Genomic DNA, 20072 nt, shown 5'->3' on the forward strand with positions numbered 1-20072 from the left:
CGTATGGGACTACCGGCACCTCAGAATACGAGAACTTCATGAGAAAACAGCGCATCATGACCTACATGTTTACACCTAACAGGACCTGACATTCTTTGGCCATTATTCTACCATGCAGAGTAGTAATCAGCCACAAAGAAATGGCTTCTTATGCCACAAAAGTTGTTTTGCGGTTCGTGGCCTTTCTTCGAACTTTCTCCAACAGTTCTGGCTAGATGTGGGAGAAAGACCTCAGATGAATCATCAGACCATATTCTTTGTAAAGCTGCACATTATTGTTTTGTCTAAAGAAGTCCCAGTGTTTTTGCACACTGACCATGGTTCAAAGCAATTTCAGAACACCACTATAAATATTAGCTTTATAAAACTCCTAGCAGTTTACAGCTTGTGATGATGCTGGTTTAGGGAGGTTTACATTCAGTTCTGTATTGTTTTTGCAGCCCCTTTCTGAGGTTCGTAAGCCACAGTCCTGGTAAGTATCTGTCTGCCAGTGAGGTTATACTATGACCACTGCTCCTTTCAGATGCAGTTTTTGGCACTAAAAAATGTTCTATGTTCTGATGATATTCAACATGGTTTACAAGGCCACACAGAGTATATTAAGCCAGCTTAGTAGAGCAAACAACAATAATCAGGATATTGAAATATTAAGTTTAGAGTAGTATCTATTTTATAGCTATCACGTCATGAGAATTTCCATGTTCTAGAACTTTTGATGTATTGTTAAAAAAAAAAAAAATTAATTCGGTTTTCAGAGCATTTGCGCTTATGTTGTCAACATCTCAATGCTGTTTAAAATACTACCGAGAACTACATAAGGCCGTTACACCCTCTGGTGGCCAAAATGAACAATGAATATCGTTACAACTCAATCACTTGAACTACAAAATTTTAAAAGAAAATATACAAACATACACTGCAACCAAAGTTTCATTGTAAATCAGGGTTTTGAATCACTATGCTTAAAACTGTATAGCCTTAATGCATGAAACCTCATAACAACAGATGATCTTCCAGAGGCGTCGATAGACTTGACACGTAATACTGTTGAATCTTTAAACAGTTCCAATGTGCCAGTTTGACGACAGGTCATGAGCGCTTTGAAAACATGAAAATAAAAGACCAAGCGCATTAATTTAACAAGTGTAATGACAAGGGACGCAAGCAAGGCCAAATTTATCTGCTACAAATGTATTTTTATTATTACTTTAAATAATGTCAAAATAAAGGGGCTATGTTGATCCACAGTAAAGACATGCTTTGTGACTCATTTTTAAAATGTGTGTGTGTATATATATATATATACAGATATATATATATATATAGATATATATGTATATATCCAGGATATATAATCTATCCAGGGTGGGACACAATCCTCAAACAACAAATAAGACTTCACATTCAACAAGTTCCTTTGTTGCCTGAGGGCAGCGATTCTGAAATGAGTTTGTAATGACTTTCTATTTCTGTCTCCTTTCCTAGGGATTCATGTATCAAAACAGGCAGTGATAATATAGTGAAACGAAAGCCACATTTAAACGTCCAAAAATTAAAAGTATCATGTATTTTATAAAAACCTTTCATTTTCCATTCCAAAAACAAAACAAAACAAAACAAAACCAAAAACCATGGATACACTTCTACTTCTCGGATGAACATTTTCTATTAAAAAAAGGGAACACACAAAGGAGAATAAACAACTAACAGTGTAACCAACTCCCTTTGGTAAAAACTGTAATAAACTGTTTTGCATTTTGTTTTCCATACATAGGTACTAACTTTAGCCATTTCTCACTTAAGTCCACTGTAAGATTTTGTAAAGTGTTATTAGCACAACAATGCAGATCTTTGTCATAAAAAAGGTCTGGCAATATATACAGTTTATTTACAAAACGTGAACTTTTGAGTGTAGATAGTCCATTCTTGACAATCTGTCGCGTACAAGCTGGTGTTTTGGCATAGAGCATTGCCAGTTACTTTGTAAGGCCTGTTGCCATGGTGACCAGGATTCATGGCGTTCCATCTGACATTTGTGAGATAAACAACTATACAGTTTGAGATGGTGGGGTTGCTAAAAATTCTAGTTTATTTTTGTGTGTGTGTGTTTTTTTAACGCTGCAGTGCATTTCACTCTAAACTCAAAGACACTGTGTGTGAGACATAGAAAGTTGCTGTGATGCTGACTTTCACTTGAAAATGAACTTTTTTTGAAGTTTTTGTTTGTTTGTTTTTTCCCCGTAAAAACATACACACGAGATTTTTTGTTTAACATACTGTGTAAATGTAAATATGTGACTACACTGGGAAATCATTTGAGCCAGTTCAATCTGGTTACTCTCATTCTGAGGTTTTGTTTTTTTGTCTGCACCCACTACACAGTGGCAGGATAAATATAAAACTCTTCCTCACTTTAGAGTTAAGTGCACTTATGCCAAAATTCTAAATCAATTTAAGTTGTCTGTGACTCAGGATGTATTTACAGTCTCTGTTTCTTTCCATGGTATTAATCCAGATTTGAAAAGTTGCCGTGAAAACCCAGCTCGGACACCTAGTGTGAGTGATCTCGTTTTCTAAAACCCATTATGAAGTACAGCTATCTTTACACACAGTGTAAGTTTTCTCAAGACAGTGCCTTACGGTCATGAGGGCCGGTTTGGGATGTGATTTGGTCAGCTGATAAGTGAAATACTTGGGAAGGGGCTGTAGGTGAGTTTTCAACTTTTCCTGTTTTGGCACTGAAGGTTTCTACAAGGGCAGGTACAGCTTAAAAACAGATGTATTTGCTGCCACTGGAGTGGCGTAATAGCTAAGGTCTGGATACGAGTCTGGGAGTAGGGGCTCTTAATTGAGCGTCCCTTCCCCCAACGTCATCCTTTAAAAGATGCTGAAGAGAAGTCAAGCCTTCCTGTCCACTCTCTCCCGCCCCGATCCGATCCCTGTAACCCCTCCACACATCAGAGCCTTTACAAAAAACCCCTGTTCTTCATGCTGGTGTTTGGCGGATTATGGTGCTTTGAAGCTGCTGCCGTACTTGACCCGGTACTTATTGATGTTCATGAAGTGGAGAACCTCAGGCTCGCATGCTGTTACGCAGGGCACTAATCCTTCACGTCCCTCTCCCATAAGCCATTTGGTGGTGTCCGCAGCCATTTCACGGGTGACGTTCTCCTTCACCCACGAGTCCACCCAGGTCTGGAAACGCTGGTGCAGCCGCGTACTCACTTTCTTGTGGGACTGCACAAACAGTAAAATATTGAGTCATTTTGGTCCCGAGAAATTTGTAAGTACTAAGAAAAACAATTTCTCTTTGGTTCCACTTGATGAAAACTGCCTAAGTAAAGAACAGGCAGCACGGGCTGTATTATGATTATTATTAGTGGATGCTTCGTTTACCTGATGAGCGCGCAGTAGGGCAGTGCGTCGGTACATGTAGTCCTCTGACTTAAACACGTACACCATCTTGTAAGAGTTGAGCTTGAACATGCATTCCATCTTCAGATTCTCTGTGTTTTCCTTCTTTCCTCCTTCTTTCGCCTCCTTCTCCTGCTGCTCTCGCCCTCGCTGGAACTTCCGTATCCTTCTAAGGTTCCTGTTTAGGAAGTGGGAAAACTGTTAGGCCCTTTGGGGGGACAGAAATAAGATATGGGTGAAAGGACAAACTTTTGTTTGCAGCCACAGTCTTATACTGTGACACAGTGACCCCCATACACAATCAGATATTGAACTAATCTGGAAAGATGCTGTAATTTTAACTTGTTCAGTGTGAGGTGTGGGGACACTTGCCTTGGGAGGAACACAGGTTTCTGAGCAAGATGCTCCCTCAGTTCAGGAGAGGTGGCATCAGCATTCAGGTACCTGCCTACATAATCTGACCAGCGCTACACACACACACACACACACACACACACACACACACAAATAAATGAATAAATAAATAAACACACAGACACACACAAAAAAGGCAATGCTCAACTGTCAAAATACTCATAACCAAATCCCAGCAGCCCAATGAAGAAACAGTAAAACATCCCATTCGGTAATGTTTACGAGTCTAAACACAAAGTTTATATATAATGGCTTAATACGCCACCAGGTGAACTGATGACAAAACAGAAACAGGACACTGAAATTCAATTCATGTGGGCAAACAACTACTGATGTTACGTTGTCTCTCACCTCTGCTTCTGCTGGCTCATCTGAGTTCTCTTCTTCTGTGTCAAGCAGCTCAACAGTCAGCTGCACATTCTCCCTGTTCTTCACAAACATCAGCTGCACATCATAGAAGAGACAGCAAACGTTATAGCAGAAGATAAAACAATAATTACAGCTCTGAGACAAGGGAGAACAATAAAGGTAAAAGGAGAGAATTAGAAATTAGAGAACGGAGAAAAGAGAAAATAGAGGAGAGAGAGAGAACAAGAAAGATCTGGAGAAAACCACACAATGGGACAATGAGAGCCATACCTTGAAGCAGTTCTCGTCTGACATGAGCTGTTCAGCTTTGCGCTGGTATCCTCCTTCACAGGAGGCTCGGGAAGACTGAGTGGCCAGAGCCCCTCCCGTAGCACCACTGTTACTCTCAGTCAGGTACAGGTCTGTCACCTGCATGCAGATCTCATCGCTCACTATGTGCTGCAGCTACAGAGTCACAGAGAGGAAGGAGAGCACAATGAAGATGGTGAATGAATCCAGAAAGAGAAAATGACACATTCTACACCACCAACACTCACAATAATCTCTCTGCACTTTGAGCAGAAAGCCAGTCATCTCTGCTCAGCATGTTTATAGGGTTTGAAAAAGCACCACGGGAAGTAGGAGTAGAAAATATAAACAGAAACCTCCGGAAACCACTGAGATGCTATGAAATACTGACAAAACGTGTCAACACAATCACAAGCGTGTGTAGATGATAAAACTGTTCATATCGTTGTCAGTGCTGAACTGAGATGGAGGCCTTTCATAAAGCGGTAGGAGCATAAGAAAAGCTACAAATGATCCCCTCTGCTCTTTCTAATTATGTATAGACACGATCATTAAAAACACAACAGACTCCTAGTACCCAATGTAGTTCTACAGCATATTTGACATTCAGCAGAACTATTGTAAGGACATATCTAGCAGTGACGGGTTTTAGCTCCTCCTAAGAGTCAATCACACTGTGGCCACATCGGTAGAATACAGACCTGCCTGACAATGCTCTGTATGAGCTTGTCCATGGTGAACGCAATGTACGCGTGGATAGTGAACATCTCCCTCAGGGAGTCTTCATACTGTGAGGCCTCCATGTTCCCGTCCAGCAGGTTTCGAACCATCTCCAGAAAAGCAGAGTAGTAGTCCTCAACCTCAATGTCCACTGAAAGTCACAGGGAGGGACACACTGAAGTCACATCATGCAAACTTAGACAGAAGTCTGACTGGGTCTCAAAACTGGGCCTTGTTTTATTGCAAATTCATTACTCATCAGCACAAACAGAGAGAGGTAAAAAAACAAATCAGATGTTTAGAGTATGTACTCACATGGCTCCTTTAGCCTGAGCTGGATGGCTGGGTTATCACCCTTTTCCCGCTTGAGGCCCAAGACTTCCCTCTCCCAGTCACGTTCCCGGAGCTCCTCCTCAATCTGCCTCTCCGCTTGGCTATAGAGACGAGTAAGGCGAGAGCACAGAGTGTGGTGCAGCCTCAGAAAGATGTACCAGTTGCTGTTCACACAGAACAGGTTGTAAGCCTCGTCGCAACTGCGCAGCTTCTGAGCCCCTGAATTACTGAAGAGTGACTTGGACTTGGGTGGATTTCCGTTGCTGCTTCCAGCCGTGAGCCCGTTGTGCTTCCTGGAACTGCTCTCGTCAAGTTCCATATCCTCTTCTTCTTCCTCTTCTTCTTCTACATCCGATAGCTCGCCACGCTGGGCAAACAGCATGTCAGGGATAAAGTGATAAATGATCTGCTTGATCTTGTACTTGTCTTCTTTTTGAATGCTGGTCTGTCGCTTCACGTGGTGGATGATGAGGGCTGCGGCGTCCTCCAGGATCTGTCGGTCCTCATAAGTGAGCGTCAAGTGGGGACCAGTATTCTCCTCAGAGCTCTGTTCCTGACGCTACACACAAACACCACATTTCACCAGTTAAGCTTCAAGAACATCCAGAGTGACACACCCAGGCATGACTAAATTACTTTAACATGGCCGTGTCAGGTGCTCAGTAAGCAAGCAGGAGAAAACATCGTTATAATCATTTAGTACTGTGGCTGCAGAGCTTGATTACTTTAGTAACTGTATCTATACATGGCACAGACATGGCTCAACTGTCTAGCATTACTAAACTTATATACTTAAGTAAGCAGATATAAAATGTTCAGAGATATGCAGTACCTAAAGAGCCTTAATATGTGGGTAATTCAAATTTTTAAATGTAAAATTTTAAATGTAAATGTACACGACAAACTCAAAAACCAAGGTAAGAGCATGAAACAGGGTCTTACCTCATCATAAATGCTCTCTATTTCATTGAGGAGAGTCTTGGATCGTAGCACCTTGGTGTCATTTTGTTTGAAGTTAATACCTTGGTGGTCCAGTGACTTAAGGTAATATTTTTCATTCTGTTCTCTCCAGATTTTGTTGAAACCTCTCTGGGCTTCACGCCACTCCTCTTCTTTCATCTTCAACCTGAGGTAAAGGGAGCGAGAGAACACAGAGGCTTTAAAATAACCTCAAACATGCTTCCTTTGAGTACTTTTTTAAAGTTGGGAAGCTCTGCACACTTGAAGGTGATTTAACAAGTTAGTTACAGTGACACTTTCTAGTCCTGTCCCAAATGCCAAAATGCCACTTCACAGTTTAAGTTTCGGAATTTTCAATGTGTGATACTTCATGTTCTATCCACAACGACTCTCAGTTGCTAACAGTTACAGGGCAAACTGTTGTTTTTATTAGACACATACTTTGTCAAACCAAAAACTGTCTCCGGCACAGTTTGTCCTTTCTCAGGAGTGTTCATTTGAGGATGGAAACCCTGAGGAGCAGTGTGGTGATCACCATTACTTACCTCTTCAGTACAATGGGCACAGAGACCGCGGGGCTCTTCTTCAGGCCGTCGATGATGTCCAAGGCTTTGTCTCCGTATATCCTCTGGATAGCTTTACGGTGGATGACCTCAGAGGAACCACCGAGCGTGTTGTCCAGACGGAACTTGGCTTGCTCCTCTGCAGACATTCGGGACAGCTTCTTCTGCACCGTCTCCAGGACACGAATGGTAGCCAGGTTGGTCTCGAGCACCACATCCAGCTGCAAGCACATTAAGTCAAGGTTAGACTAGTATAGGAAAACAATGCCGACAAACCACGACATATGACAAAGACATGTGTCGGAAATTCTCTGAGTAAAAGCTGAAATGTATTTTCAAATGGTGAGCGGGTAAAAATGGACTAGCTCATTATTTTGGCTCAATTTTCCAATACAATATATATACACCAATTCGATAGCAAATTAATCACTCTAACTTTTTTCCTACAACTTCCACTTGTGTAACAGGCATAAACTTATCTTTCAGACTTCAGTATTCAGCCAGGCACATAACTCACCTCAAAGCGTTCATCTTCACATCTATAGATGTGCTCTTCATATTGAGTTTTCTTGGAACTAACAAAAGTTGAGTCCTCTGACCACGATGGGAAAGACACCCATGTGTCATTGAGCACCTGAAAATAAGATCAGATGTCAGTAGAAAGAGTGCAATAATTACCTCTGTACACCTCCGCAGAAATGAACAGATCCTAAACAGGATACTACACATCTATTATGGATATTATTCAACAAGAGGGGCCATTCAATTGAAGATGAGGTGTAAATTTGATTTAATTTAATTGCAAATGACCTCAGATTAGTAACTCCTTTCATTAATACTCCCACATTTTCAAATCAAATGAATATGAATTATCACATGCGTTATTTTATCTGAAAATCACGCTGCCCATTGATAAGAAAGGAAAAATTTAACTCTATGCATCAAGATGTTGAGTTCTCATCACCTCTTTGCACAGTGGTGTCCTGCCTGTGCATTTGGGCTGTTGGTAGCTTTTTGGCAGAGCCCGGTAGCTAGATCCCAACCTCTTACAGGAAGCATAATCAATCTCCATGGCGATGCCCTCTGTGGCTCGCTCTTTAGGGTAGCTCTCCATGTGGGACATCTCCTTATAGCCAAGGAAGTTCTTAAACCATGTGAAAAGCTCAGGGAACTTCCTGCATATGTGAAAGAAATAATATACGAGTTACAAATTTGTCTACATCAATACTCTATGACAGTTTCTCAGGCAAAGATGATTTGATGAATCTATGATCACTCAAATAGGTAGTTGGGACCAGACTCATAACTGACCAAACTGCAAATGTTTAATATGTTATTCAACAGAAAAAGTTCACTAAATCCATGCATTTGTTGATGTTTAAACAAATTAAACAATATTTTAACAAATAAAAGTCACAAGACTTCTCATTTTGAGCCAGAGTGACAGCAACGAAAGTACAGGAGGGGACAAAAAGCATTTTGTCCGAGGGCAGTGGATATATCAATGCATCAGATACAAGTATAATGAAACTCAACATTTTGGTGGTGAGACTGCCCAATAAGAAAGTTTTCACATCTCTAGTTTTGTCCCTTTATCAAAATCCGAAATTGTAGCTGCATGCCTCCAAGTTATCTGTTCCTACAAATAATGGTAAAGGTATTAATGAGCATCTCAAACTTCTCTTCAAACTGTGTCCCATTACTGACTTTTTAATTCTTCCTTTCCTTGTCCTACTTTAGTAACTTCAGATAAATTAAGACTTTGATGCCATCTCTATTCCACATTTTACTTAATTTTTATATTGTAAGGTTGCTAAATATGTAAATACTGTGTATTGCAGTTGAGCACTGTGGCTCTGCCTCAAACAACAGCTTCTAGTAGCCCTATTAACCCTGTCTGCTCCCTCCACATACAGCGAACTGGGAACTCACCCTAAGAACGGCAGCACCAGTTGCACCAGTTCAGCTCGTGAAATCACTTCCTGGTTGAAGATGATCAGACAACGCAGAAAGTTGTCATAGGCCTCGGGATTCCGCAAGACCTTCCGCACCTACAACAACATACAGCTCAGTAACACACTGAACACACGGAAAAATGGCGCAGAAAAAATGTTATTTGCAAGTCAATAACTGTTTCATAGGCATCGACCCTACAGCACAGACAGCTTTAATTAGATGTTTCGATGGTGGTCGGCCCTGAATTAGGGCTGCAATCATGATTTGCAAGGCAATTAATAATCACAATTACATCAGTCAGAATAATCTCCATTACTTCCTCATAAATGTGCTGTAGTATGCTCATGTGTAGTTGATAGCCCCCCCTCCACCACACACAGAGGGATGCAGCTAATTAACTGTGTGCTTTAGAACTGAAAAAATTGCAGTACTGGTGTACCAACAATTAGGGGCTTTTGATGCGTTATGGGGGGAAAGCGATCCAGCAGCAACAAAAGAACTCTAAATGATGAACTGCACGGTAATTTGATAGAACACCCCTCACCTTTTCGAAGAACAGAGATTCTGTTCCAACACCGTGCTTGCCGGCCTCAGCTAGGGATGAGTCTTTCATACTCAAAGGTCTTTTTTTCTGACAGAGACAGAGATGCATCAGAAATGAGAAAATAAAGTGAGCACCTCCTTGAGCCACTCAATGATTATAACCATCCAATAAATAGCACTGACACTTTATCCATGGGTTTCAAGATAAATGTTTTAAATGAAACAATGATTTCATCTTGAACAGTTTGTTCAATATTTCTCTTCTTTTTATCAGGGGCTATAATTAGAAATCTGTTGATTAAAAAAAAATGTTGATCTTTAAATCACTGATATACACACGGGGAAAACAGCCACAGGTCACAATGACTTCTTGATGTAACTCTAACATCTGCTTACCTTCCCAGAGGGCGTGGCACCTGTCGAAGGGTGTCTGCGGATCTGACAACCATTCTGGTTTGGCCTCTGCTTGTTATTAAGCTGTGGTTTTTTCACTGTGCCCCCGTGGTCATTGCGAACTGACTCTGCTTTCTCTGCAGTTGTCTTGCCCAGCAGCTGGGAAAGATGTATAAAGGATAAGGTTACTGGCCTACACAAAGACTTAACATTTCAGTTTAAGTTTCTACCATATCTACAGGTCTGAATGGACACACCACCTTCCCACTACAGGTTAGAAAACACAGAGCTTCACTTTGTAACCCACGATTATTTTTTAGCACAAACACAATCATTTGCCTTGAGAAGAAACTGAATGTTTTCATTCATAAAAAGAGAGAGAGAAAAAAACCCCACAGCTCTAAACTACTACATTCTACAAGAGAACAGTGCCGACCTCCTATAGCATCCCTTACCACAGAGCTATTGGCATCTGGTAGGAACTGGCCAAACTCTGACAGCAGATCCTCCTGGTTTTTGAACAGACATGCCACCTGTGCATACACCTCCTGCTCGGTCAGGACCGGGGTGTAGTTGCCTCCAGCTTCCTTAGCATTGCGCTGCTCTTTCTGTACGAAAGACAACCGTGACAGAGGCGCTGTGATTTAAAGAGGGAGAGCTGGACAGAGTGAGAATAAGTCTTCACAGGGAAAAAAAAACAAAACAAAAGCAAAAACATGCCTTCATTAAAACACAGCTTAAATAAGGAACTTACAGGATGTTGTGTTCATGCAACAGAAACAGTGTCTTCAAAGTTTTAAACATCAACCATACATATCAATGTTCGATTTCATGGCACTTGACTAAAGCTTTGGTGTTCATAGCATCCATATGCATAGCCATTTTCAAAAGTGTTCTACAGTTACACACCAGCCCTTGTTGACGACCAGACTCACTCAGGAATAGTCTACTGTAAGAGGTCCTCTGAGATCAAAGAGAAACTGCACTAGAATAGGTTTCCTGGACATAATTATGCTGAAAAACGTAGTAAATCAATGAATTAATTTTTGTGATTTATTGACATATAATGGCTTAGTATAGATTCAGGAGATGTCTTTCTGTGCATGTGGAGAACACAGGTACACCACTAACAGGTACATTACTGAGAGTGTCACTGCTAAATTTGTTCATTTTGCAGCACTAACTGAGCTGGACTCACATCACCATTTGGAGGGATTCACACAGGTTCTTGTGGCAAAGCTGCCATCAGTGGAACAGCTTTGCTTCACATAAACAAGCTGTTTTAAAAATGGAGTCAAGATTTACTTATGTGCTCTAGCAAGAAAAGGAAATACAGAGATCAGAGCGTCCGGTTGCGTAAAAGAACATTATAAAATTAAATGAGTGCCAAGATGTTGAAATAATTATGAGCTAATTATGGAATGCTTCATCATGCGTGAACGATGTCATTAAATTCTGAATATCATTGCATTTATTTAGTGTTATCCTTCAGGAATTCTCTTGGTGTGAATTCAAAGCTTCCAAATGCAAATTTTGCACATTTAGTTCAAATAGAACCATTTCATTCACAACAAACTACAGTTCACTTCACTTTATGTTCCAAATTAACAGCTAATAAATTCAAAATTAGCAATTGTCTCTATAAATTCATTCAACATGCAATTGCCAATAGTTAATTAGTAATTAGTAATGAAACATGTATTCCCTCATTTTCAAAATGACAGATAATAGAAAAATTGAGCGGTAGGAGGTATTTATGCTGGTTCAATAAAATAATAATAAGGACAATTTAGGAACCCCAATCCCCCCCACCCCTGTTTTGTTTGGAGCCTATTATCATCATTAGATCTTAACGGATACTAACCGACTATAGGAACCTGCCTAAAATGAGAGTCATGGAACTATGCAGATGCCTGGAACATCAGTGAACATTGTCAAAACTGTGGGCCCAAGAGTAGCTCCTACCTGATAAGTGTGCAGGATCTCCAGGAATGCTTTGTATATGTCTGGCTGGCCCTGGAAGCGGTTTTTGATCTTGTTCACATAGTTGATGGCATGATTGAACTCGACAGGCTGGTTGTTCTGCAGTGGAGGAACACTGGGAGTGCTGCTGACTGGGGTGTGAGGTTGTAAGGGAGGGGACTTGGGGGAGGCGTACGCTGGGATGGACGGATTGGCCTGACTGCTTGGGGTCAGAGCTGGAGACTGCAATGGCTGTGAACAGACACACGAAATTATTTGAAACGTGTTCTGCGTGTCTGTGATAAAAACAATTAGTTTTCAAAACAACATTATTTCAGATCTTCCATTTGTAGGTTTTCAGCACATATGCTGAGAATGCTAAAACATGAACTTTATATTTGCTCTCAAGATGGCAAATTTTACATTTGCTCTCTGGTAAACTAACTTTTCAACTGCAGCTCTTTTTTTATTTGTCTCCTGAAGTGTATTTCTTGTTGTGGGCTCATCTTTATCTTTATAAAGATATTCATCTTTAATGGTCAGCTATATAACTAATGCACAGGTTTAAATACTGCCCAGTTAACCAGAAACTAGTGACTGAATTCAAAAACTCAAAACATCTGAAAATATTCAATGTCAGTATGGGATTCTGAGAATTGGGCTGTCCCAAATACCATTTTTGATCTCAGCATGATTCGGGGAAGGACTCAGCCAGACGTTTCTCTGTTCTCGGCTGAGATAGATGGCATAGGGCTGCAACGCGTTTCTTAAAGGCATTCATTTTTTAAGGATTCTGTTATTCTATAGTATTGTTGTTTAAATTGTTATTAGTTGATAAAAAACATTTTCCTTGTGCCCTGTCCACACAAACCCAGGCAAATTTGAAAACGCATAAGTATTTCTCCGTTTTGCCCTTCCGTCCACACTAAAACAGGATCTTCCACCACCGAAAACTAAACTTTTCAAAAATGATCTCTGAGGCGCTTAAATTTGAAAACGCTGCGTTCGAGTTTTGAAGTGGACAGGGAAAACGGAGAGTTTCAAAACCACGGGGTATGACGCTTGTGAAAGTTTGTGCTCGGGACACCAAAACAAACATGATGGGCGAAATGCAGTCAATGCTGCTCTGTCTATCAAATCTGCTGATCTATCTTCAAGGTGAACTGAAACGTGACGTTCACTGCTGTGAGTGAGAGGGATGTCATGCGCCCAAGCTGAGATGGTATATATTTCCACAATTTAACAGTGCAATTAAAAAGTATAAATATAGTACAAGAAGGTGCTGACAAAATGTATTTTGCAATTCGCCTTTATGGATATTGATTTAGCCACAAAAAAAACGTCAAAATGAATATCCGAATCCCAAAATTGAAAACCGAATACCTACCCAACGAACGAATATCCGAATATTCAAATATTCGGGCCCAGCCCTACTGAGAATAATACATATATTCTGAGAATAATACATATATTTGGTCAATCCCACATGTGATCTGATTTGCAGATCCAACCTATTCTTATTTTAACTTCTATTACAGCCAATACAACTGGTGTGCAGGCTAAAGCTTATCAAAGCCTAAGACATGGGTAACTCTCACCTTGCTTCTCTGAATTGACTGAGTGGAAGGGGGCGGAGCTGCAGTGGTGGCAGGGGTTGGCAGTTGGCTCTGATGTTGGCTCAGCGGTGCTGGAGGGATGTTTTGCACAGAGATACCGTGTGGGGTAATGTGGTGGATCTGGCCAGGTGTGGTCACGTTGACCAGGTCATTGGTCTGCACCTCGATTTTGTAGCCCGGTGGCAAGAAAGTGTTGAAGCCCATAATGAGGTCAGGGTGGCCCTTGAAGAGCTGTGAAACCCTGCTTATGACCCCTGGTGTATCAATGCTGTGGAAATGGGAACGTTTATGAACAAAACAAAACCAAACAAACATATCTGTATCATATTATGCACCCTAAACATGTTACGGATGAAATATAAAGCAAGTGAGACAAAGAGCCAGAGAACAGTACATGAGATTACCGATTTGTTTTCTCAGAAGGTTAGGAGTGTTCACTTATTTTTGTGCCAGTGTAACAAAAATTTGACAGTTTCATAGCTTTAAACAGTATTGGAAGAAAGGACCAGGTGACCTAAAGAAGAGCTCAGGGCTCAGTACCCAAAGTAGGGCTGCAGGGATACAGAGAAAGTATGCAATGCACAATTAATCTGTTGGCTATTGCAATGGCAATATGAAATGCAATAAAACCAACATAAAAGTATACAATATCAGTGTGTCACTGATTGTATATGCAGCAAGTATAGACCCTGGAAAATGAAGAGATTGAGTTTGCTCTGTAATGACACTAAAATAATTTCAAATATTTTTTTCAGGGTTATATAACACCCAACATGTTTTGCACGACACTTTCATTTGCGAATAGTGAGCTCTTTTATAACCAAAATATTGCCACATGACAGATGAAAATTTCCCTTTTTGGTGCGATATCTTCAGTTGCTGCCCCACTTACATTTGTGGTGTTGGCTGTTTTTTTTCAGGAGTATTTCTATCAGTACTCTGTTTTATGTGTGTAAGCAATGCCAGAGTAGGACTATTTCTCTGTTCTATATCTCTCCATCAACTTTTCTTCAGGAATTTCAACCACTGTGATATTGCAGCCCTTTGCAATGTGTTTATCATGGAAATTCATATGATGATGATGATGATGATGATGATGACAAAAATATGATACATTGTGCAGCGTTACCGCACAGCCTTCTATGCTGCTCATATCCGGAGCATAATGAATTAAGAGCAACTTACAGCAATGATTCAAACAGAATGGCTCCAAATACACGTAAGCATTGAAACATTCCACTGCTAGATTAAAACTGACAATGTGCATATCAAAACAAAATGCCAACTAAGAACTTCTATTGCCTTTTCATTGTCTTTTCAGCTGATGCTCTACTGACACTGAGGATTGTTTGCCTCTTTGGTAGGCCTTTCACAGGCCATTTAATTTTGAAATTTATCACACCCAAGCTAGCCAGCCAGCCCATTGGCTGACCAGAGTTCTACCTAACCAACGCCTCCATAATCTGTACGCTGACTGCTACACAAATGAACTTTAACAAGATACATGTAACATTTACATTAACTCATTTAGTAGACACCCTCATCCAGAAAGACACAAAAACTACAACAGTTAACTGGTAAGTTCAGTAATGCAAATGCAGGTTTGTACATGCACAGGTTTTCATAGAGGTGACTGTAACACGATAACTTTAATTCCTTTACCAGGGAAATATGATATGACGCTAAACATGAAACTACTGTAATACTTAATAAATAAAACGCAGTAAGTGCAAAGACTGTATTGATGCAGTCAATGAATGCAAGTAAATAAGCAGCAACTGATGAATGCTTAAGATATTCATCAAATGTGGGCTTAAACACAAACATATTCGTAATTAAAAAAAAAAGACCTGGGAATTCATCTTACAAAACGAACAAAGGAGTGATTTACAGAAATGACCTACGGTACTGTGCCACACACCCATCTCATTCTGTCATGGCATTACAAAACCTTACTAAATATCAAGCTACTAAAACAAGACAGAACAATTCTTGGTGGATGATCATTTACTTTGTGAGTGACCTTTCACATACTGGTAAGACTGTTTGGTGTAGTACACTGATGAATCTGTGCTGTAAAGCATTATGCTGACATGAAAGTACTGTGCCTGGAGTAATGATCTAAGTGGCATTTTTGTTGGGTTTTGTTTTGTTGGTCCTGGAGTGCCGGCAGCCGCCCACTGCTCCTAGCTCATGGTGTGTGTGTGTGTGTGTGCTCACTGGTGTTAGGATGGGTTAAATGCACAGTCTGCATTTCACTGCTCACTGTTCAGTGTGTGTGACAAATAAAGTGGTGATTCTTCTTCTTCTTAACAGTAAAAATGAAGGAGAAAAAAAACTTAAGAGATTAAAAATTAAACAAAAACAAAACAAACCCACTTCAAATCATTGTTGTCATCTTAAAAAGTCATCTAATGGGTTTACCTCTGAGACTTGAATTCCTTCATGATATCAAGAAAGTCATTATAGACTTGGGGCTGAGTCCCAAACTGCAACTTGACCTGGTCCAAGTAAGACAGCGCATCTTCCACCTGCAATCAAAAAGAATTATCTTCATACACCTTGTCACGTATCACTAGTAAACTGCATACTAGTGCAACTATTGAAGGTAGTATATGCATGTCCCCAAGTAAAGCACCAATTTAAGTGTTTCTGTCAAATTACTGAAAAGGTTAGAGACTGTATTATTTAGGCCTTGCAGCAAATCAAATGTATCATTTAACAGTTCTTACCATTATTCTGACATGTGCAGTGATGAAATGCTGTAATTGTGAGAAAGCGTGCTGGTATAACAAATCCTTTTTTCTTTCTTTTTGCCCTCCAATTTCATACCAAACTAACAATGTCCAGCACAACAATTAGCTGGGATTAACATTCTTTCACTTATATTTGTTGCTCCTCATTTAGTGGTGCTGAAAATTAGTGGTGCTGAAAATTTATTCACATTAATCGCATTTTGTAAACAACTAATTGTTGTTAAATACAACTATCTTGTTACATATGACACTTGTTCACTGGTTAAAAAATGACACTGGTTCACTGGCTGATTTAAATCTCCCCACTCAACTTGCTGTAGTCATAACAAATATGTCACCAAAAATGCCATCCCTTTATCAAGCAATCTTATGGGTTTCCTCACACTTGTGTCCACTCAGAACGTCCCCTGAAAATTTACTTGGTATTGTTCCAGAAAATTGGCAGATCAACTTTTCCATAATTTTGTGACTCTGGCTCACATTCACACATGACCCTGTTCTGGGAAAACTGCTGGTGTATTTACAAATAAAAGTGCAGGTGTGAAAAGGATTCATGTCACTGTTAATGGCCCTCACCTTGAGCCTCTGGAACTGCTGCTGGCCTTGGGCAGAGGCTGGTGGAGCTTGTGAATGAGCATGGCCCTGCAGTACTGTAGGCCCATGGGACTGCACTGCTGGACTGTGATGGTGAGAGCTGCCATGGACAGCAGGGCTGGGAGAGTGGCCTGAGTGACTGCTGGAGGTCTGCGCCACAGTGGGAACCTACACAGAACAAAAGAAATTCTCATGCAATACGGGTAGCACAATCCAAAAAAAAAAAAGTCTCAACACAAAAATGAAGGAAATGAAAGAAAAAGAAAACAGTTAACAAGTTACAACTATCAAAGTAAGAATGTTCTTGTATTTTAGGCACTATAGGGAAAGCTGATGCATAATGGTGGACTAAACCACTGAATTTGGGTCAAGTCATTAAAGAGAGCACAGATATGCATACCTGGTATCCTTGCTGGACAGGGTACTGGATGCCAGCTGTGGGTTGCACAGTGTCTGCAACAGCCTCATACACAGCCTGTGCAGGGGCCAGGACCCTGTGCTGGAAGGCCTCTGCACTGCCTGTGATCCGCCGCTGCTGGGACGTGAAGACCGGTTCCGGTTCCTCCAGGCGCCGCTTCATTTTGAACTCATACTCAGAGGGGGTTTATGACCTGGGAGGAAAGGTAAAAACTCAGTAAAAACTAGATAATCTAAGAATATAAGATCAGTGGTGAAGGGCACAGACTCACAAGTGTGAGGAAAAAAAACATTAAAGATGCAACATTTTCTTGATGTTCAGCAACTGAGTCATAAAATATGTCTACAGCCATTTGTAGAACAGTGTGTGGACAGTAAAACAAAAATCAACGCAAGAAATTTCATAAAAACCGATAAAAATTATTATTAAACGTTTGGAATCATACTGGAGCATGCATTAATGGGATGGGCAAAAAAGCGTATTTATGCTTTGCGGTACAGATGTGAGTCAAGGAAACTAATTCATACAAATACTGAATCTGAATAGTTGAACCAAAGGGATTAGTAATAAATGAAAGAAGCGTGTAAATATTTAATGCAGGTTTAACATGGAATTGTACTAAATTTGCAAAGACTAAGTTTGGCGATCGCTCAGTTGGTCCCACGCTAGCTGAACAGAGCTCAGCATGCTGCGGAACTAAGTATTACGTCATCGAAGCAATATTGGCTTTGTGTACATGGTAAAGGTGCCTTACGCCATCAGCGCCAACTAGCTGAAGTTCGCTCTAAAAGTAACTTAAAGACAAACATTTAAGCGGACGTTATGAGTGTTGTAAATAATTACACTTTCAGCGCTGTGCAGCGACACATTACTTGACTAAATGTTTGCTACAACTAAACTAGCAATGATTATCCTAAAGTTAATCGTGGAATGCAGGACGATGTGGGACTTTAGCAACTTAGCAGGACAGCTACACTAAATGGCAGCTGTTCGTGGCAAAATAGCTGATCTTAATTGTAGACAGCTAAGTATCTTGTTGATGCAGATATTGATTAATCTATTCGAGAAATGACAACAATGGTTTGATGAAAATCGTTCTGTTGTCTACAGTATGAAGTCGGAGAGGAAACTAAAATTTAGCAAAACATGTTAGCTTAGCTGGGGGAGCTAACATAATATAAGAGATAGCCAGTTGTGTAAATGGACATTTTATGAACAAAACTAACGAACTCGAACGCCCTTTCATCGAATGTAATTTCTTCAATCAACAGTACTCTTTTCACAACATGAGCGCGCCAATCACTTCGTAATTCATCTAGCGAATACACCGTAACAGTTGGCTCTAGGTTATGATACCAAAGTTTGGTTCGGAGGCGACATTGACTCTACTTTAAACGATTCCTTTACTGACGTTTCACAAACCCCAAACTAAAAACTTCACTGAATACGGACATTTCCGTAAGACCAAGAATACTATAAATCTGTTACATTAACAAACTTCATGGATGCCTCGGACAGGCAAACTGGCCAATATTTACAGTTCAGTAAACGCTGGAACGCTGCAGCTATTGTCTGATTACCAAGCACACACTACTGAGCAAGGACACTAAACACACAGCTGGCAAATTAAAAAATCCCATTTGGTATCCATTGAAATAGCCAGTTCATGTCAGTAAACGATATGCCCTCCCCTAACCGCTCGAGGCCTGTCACAAACTGTTAGGACAATGATCTCGGGTGCAGCTTATTGGAGGAGGCTAGCAGGCTATGGCTTGTACCCGCCACCCAAAAGAAAAAAAAAAACACTGTGTGGTACACGCATATACTTTTCAGATAAGCGACTCTGTAATTTAGGAGTTCAGGCTCTCGTAAACAAATGCAACCTGGCCATTTGACAGACAACCAAATGTAATCAACCAATATGACAAGCTTGAAAGCTAACTTATTTAGCAAGCCATGGTCATTACAGTCAGCTCTAGCCGACTAGCAAGTAATCACTATCATAGCTTCAGTCACGCAATGCACATGCAGTACATGTAGGATAACGTTAACTTGCTAACTCGTGAACAAATCACAAATCCTGGCTCGTCTTGTCAGAACTCCCGTAACCACAAAACTATGTAGTTTCTAATTATGTCTACCCATAAGCAATTTATAAACATAATGATTACAAACAGCGTACATTTCAAATTTCCAGTACACAGCCATAGCAAACGTTATTGTGAACTCACCTCCTGTAACACCGTGAGTTTTAAGGTAGAAATCGAGTAGTGCGTCGGACAGTAAATCAATATTGACCTAAAACTTTCTGGACACCAAAGCACTATGTTGTTCGCAGGTGCAGCAGACACATAATATCGCAATTTAGTATAAGGTCCGAAATATGTTTAAAAAAGAAAAAAAAACAACAACAGCAATTCAAAACCCAGCACCGCAGAGTAAAATTGTCTGCTGAAAACAACCTACGTTCGATTCCGAGTCGGGAGGCGTGGCTCTAAGAGCTTCTTATGATTCTCCGCCCATCAAAACCATAATTGGCCACCGCTCGAGAGACGTCGGAAAGGGGAAAGTCTTGACGTTTGCATTGGGAGTAATAAAAGCCACTCAAAAACTACAGTTTGCATTTAGAAGCTGATCCGTCATCCTGTACGCTCGTCTCGCACACGTACACAGTTAAACACAGGCCTTCACAGATTCATGTAAACCAAATTCATGCTACGTTATTATATGCCACACTTAGTCCGAGACAAAGCGAAATCTCAGGGATTACCGT

At 40.5% G+C, this 20072-nt stretch overlaps 1 protein-coding gene across 1 annotated transcript; it reads right to left on the reverse strand.

Annotated features, from left to right (window-relative positions):
- Nucleotides 1-1379: 1379 nt before the first annotated feature.
- Nucleotides 1380-19668, reverse strand: sin3aa (SIN3 transcription regulator family member Aa). The gene is made up of 21 exons (XM_030776473.1): nucleotides 19531-19668; nucleotides 17282-17492; nucleotides 16864-17049; nucleotides 15956-16062; nucleotides 13514-13799; nucleotides 11919-12167; nucleotides 10409-10561; nucleotides 9957-10112; nucleotides 9562-9648; nucleotides 8994-9112; nucleotides 8026-8236; nucleotides 7579-7695; nucleotides 7044-7282; nucleotides 6481-6664; nucleotides 5521-6097; nucleotides 5187-5356; nucleotides 4468-4641; nucleotides 4180-4272; nucleotides 3787-3881; nucleotides 3397-3592; nucleotides 1380-3237 (listed from the first exon to the last, which is right to left on the reverse strand). Exons 2-21 carry the CDS (start codon nucleotides 17459-17461, stop codon nucleotides 3007-3009), a joined length of 3810 nt encoding a protein of 1269 aa, XP_030632333.1. The 5' UTR covers nucleotides 17462-17492; nucleotides 19531-19668; the 3' UTR covers nucleotides 1380-3006.
- Between the last annotated feature and the right edge of the window lie 404 nt (nucleotides 19669-20072).

The sequence above is a fragment of the Chanos chanos genome, chromosome 1, assembly GCF_902362185.1.
Source record: "Chanos chanos chromosome 1, fChaCha1.1, whole genome shotgun sequence".
Taxonomy (NCBI): domain Eukaryota; kingdom Metazoa; phylum Chordata; class Actinopteri; order Gonorynchiformes; family Chanidae; genus Chanos; species Chanos chanos.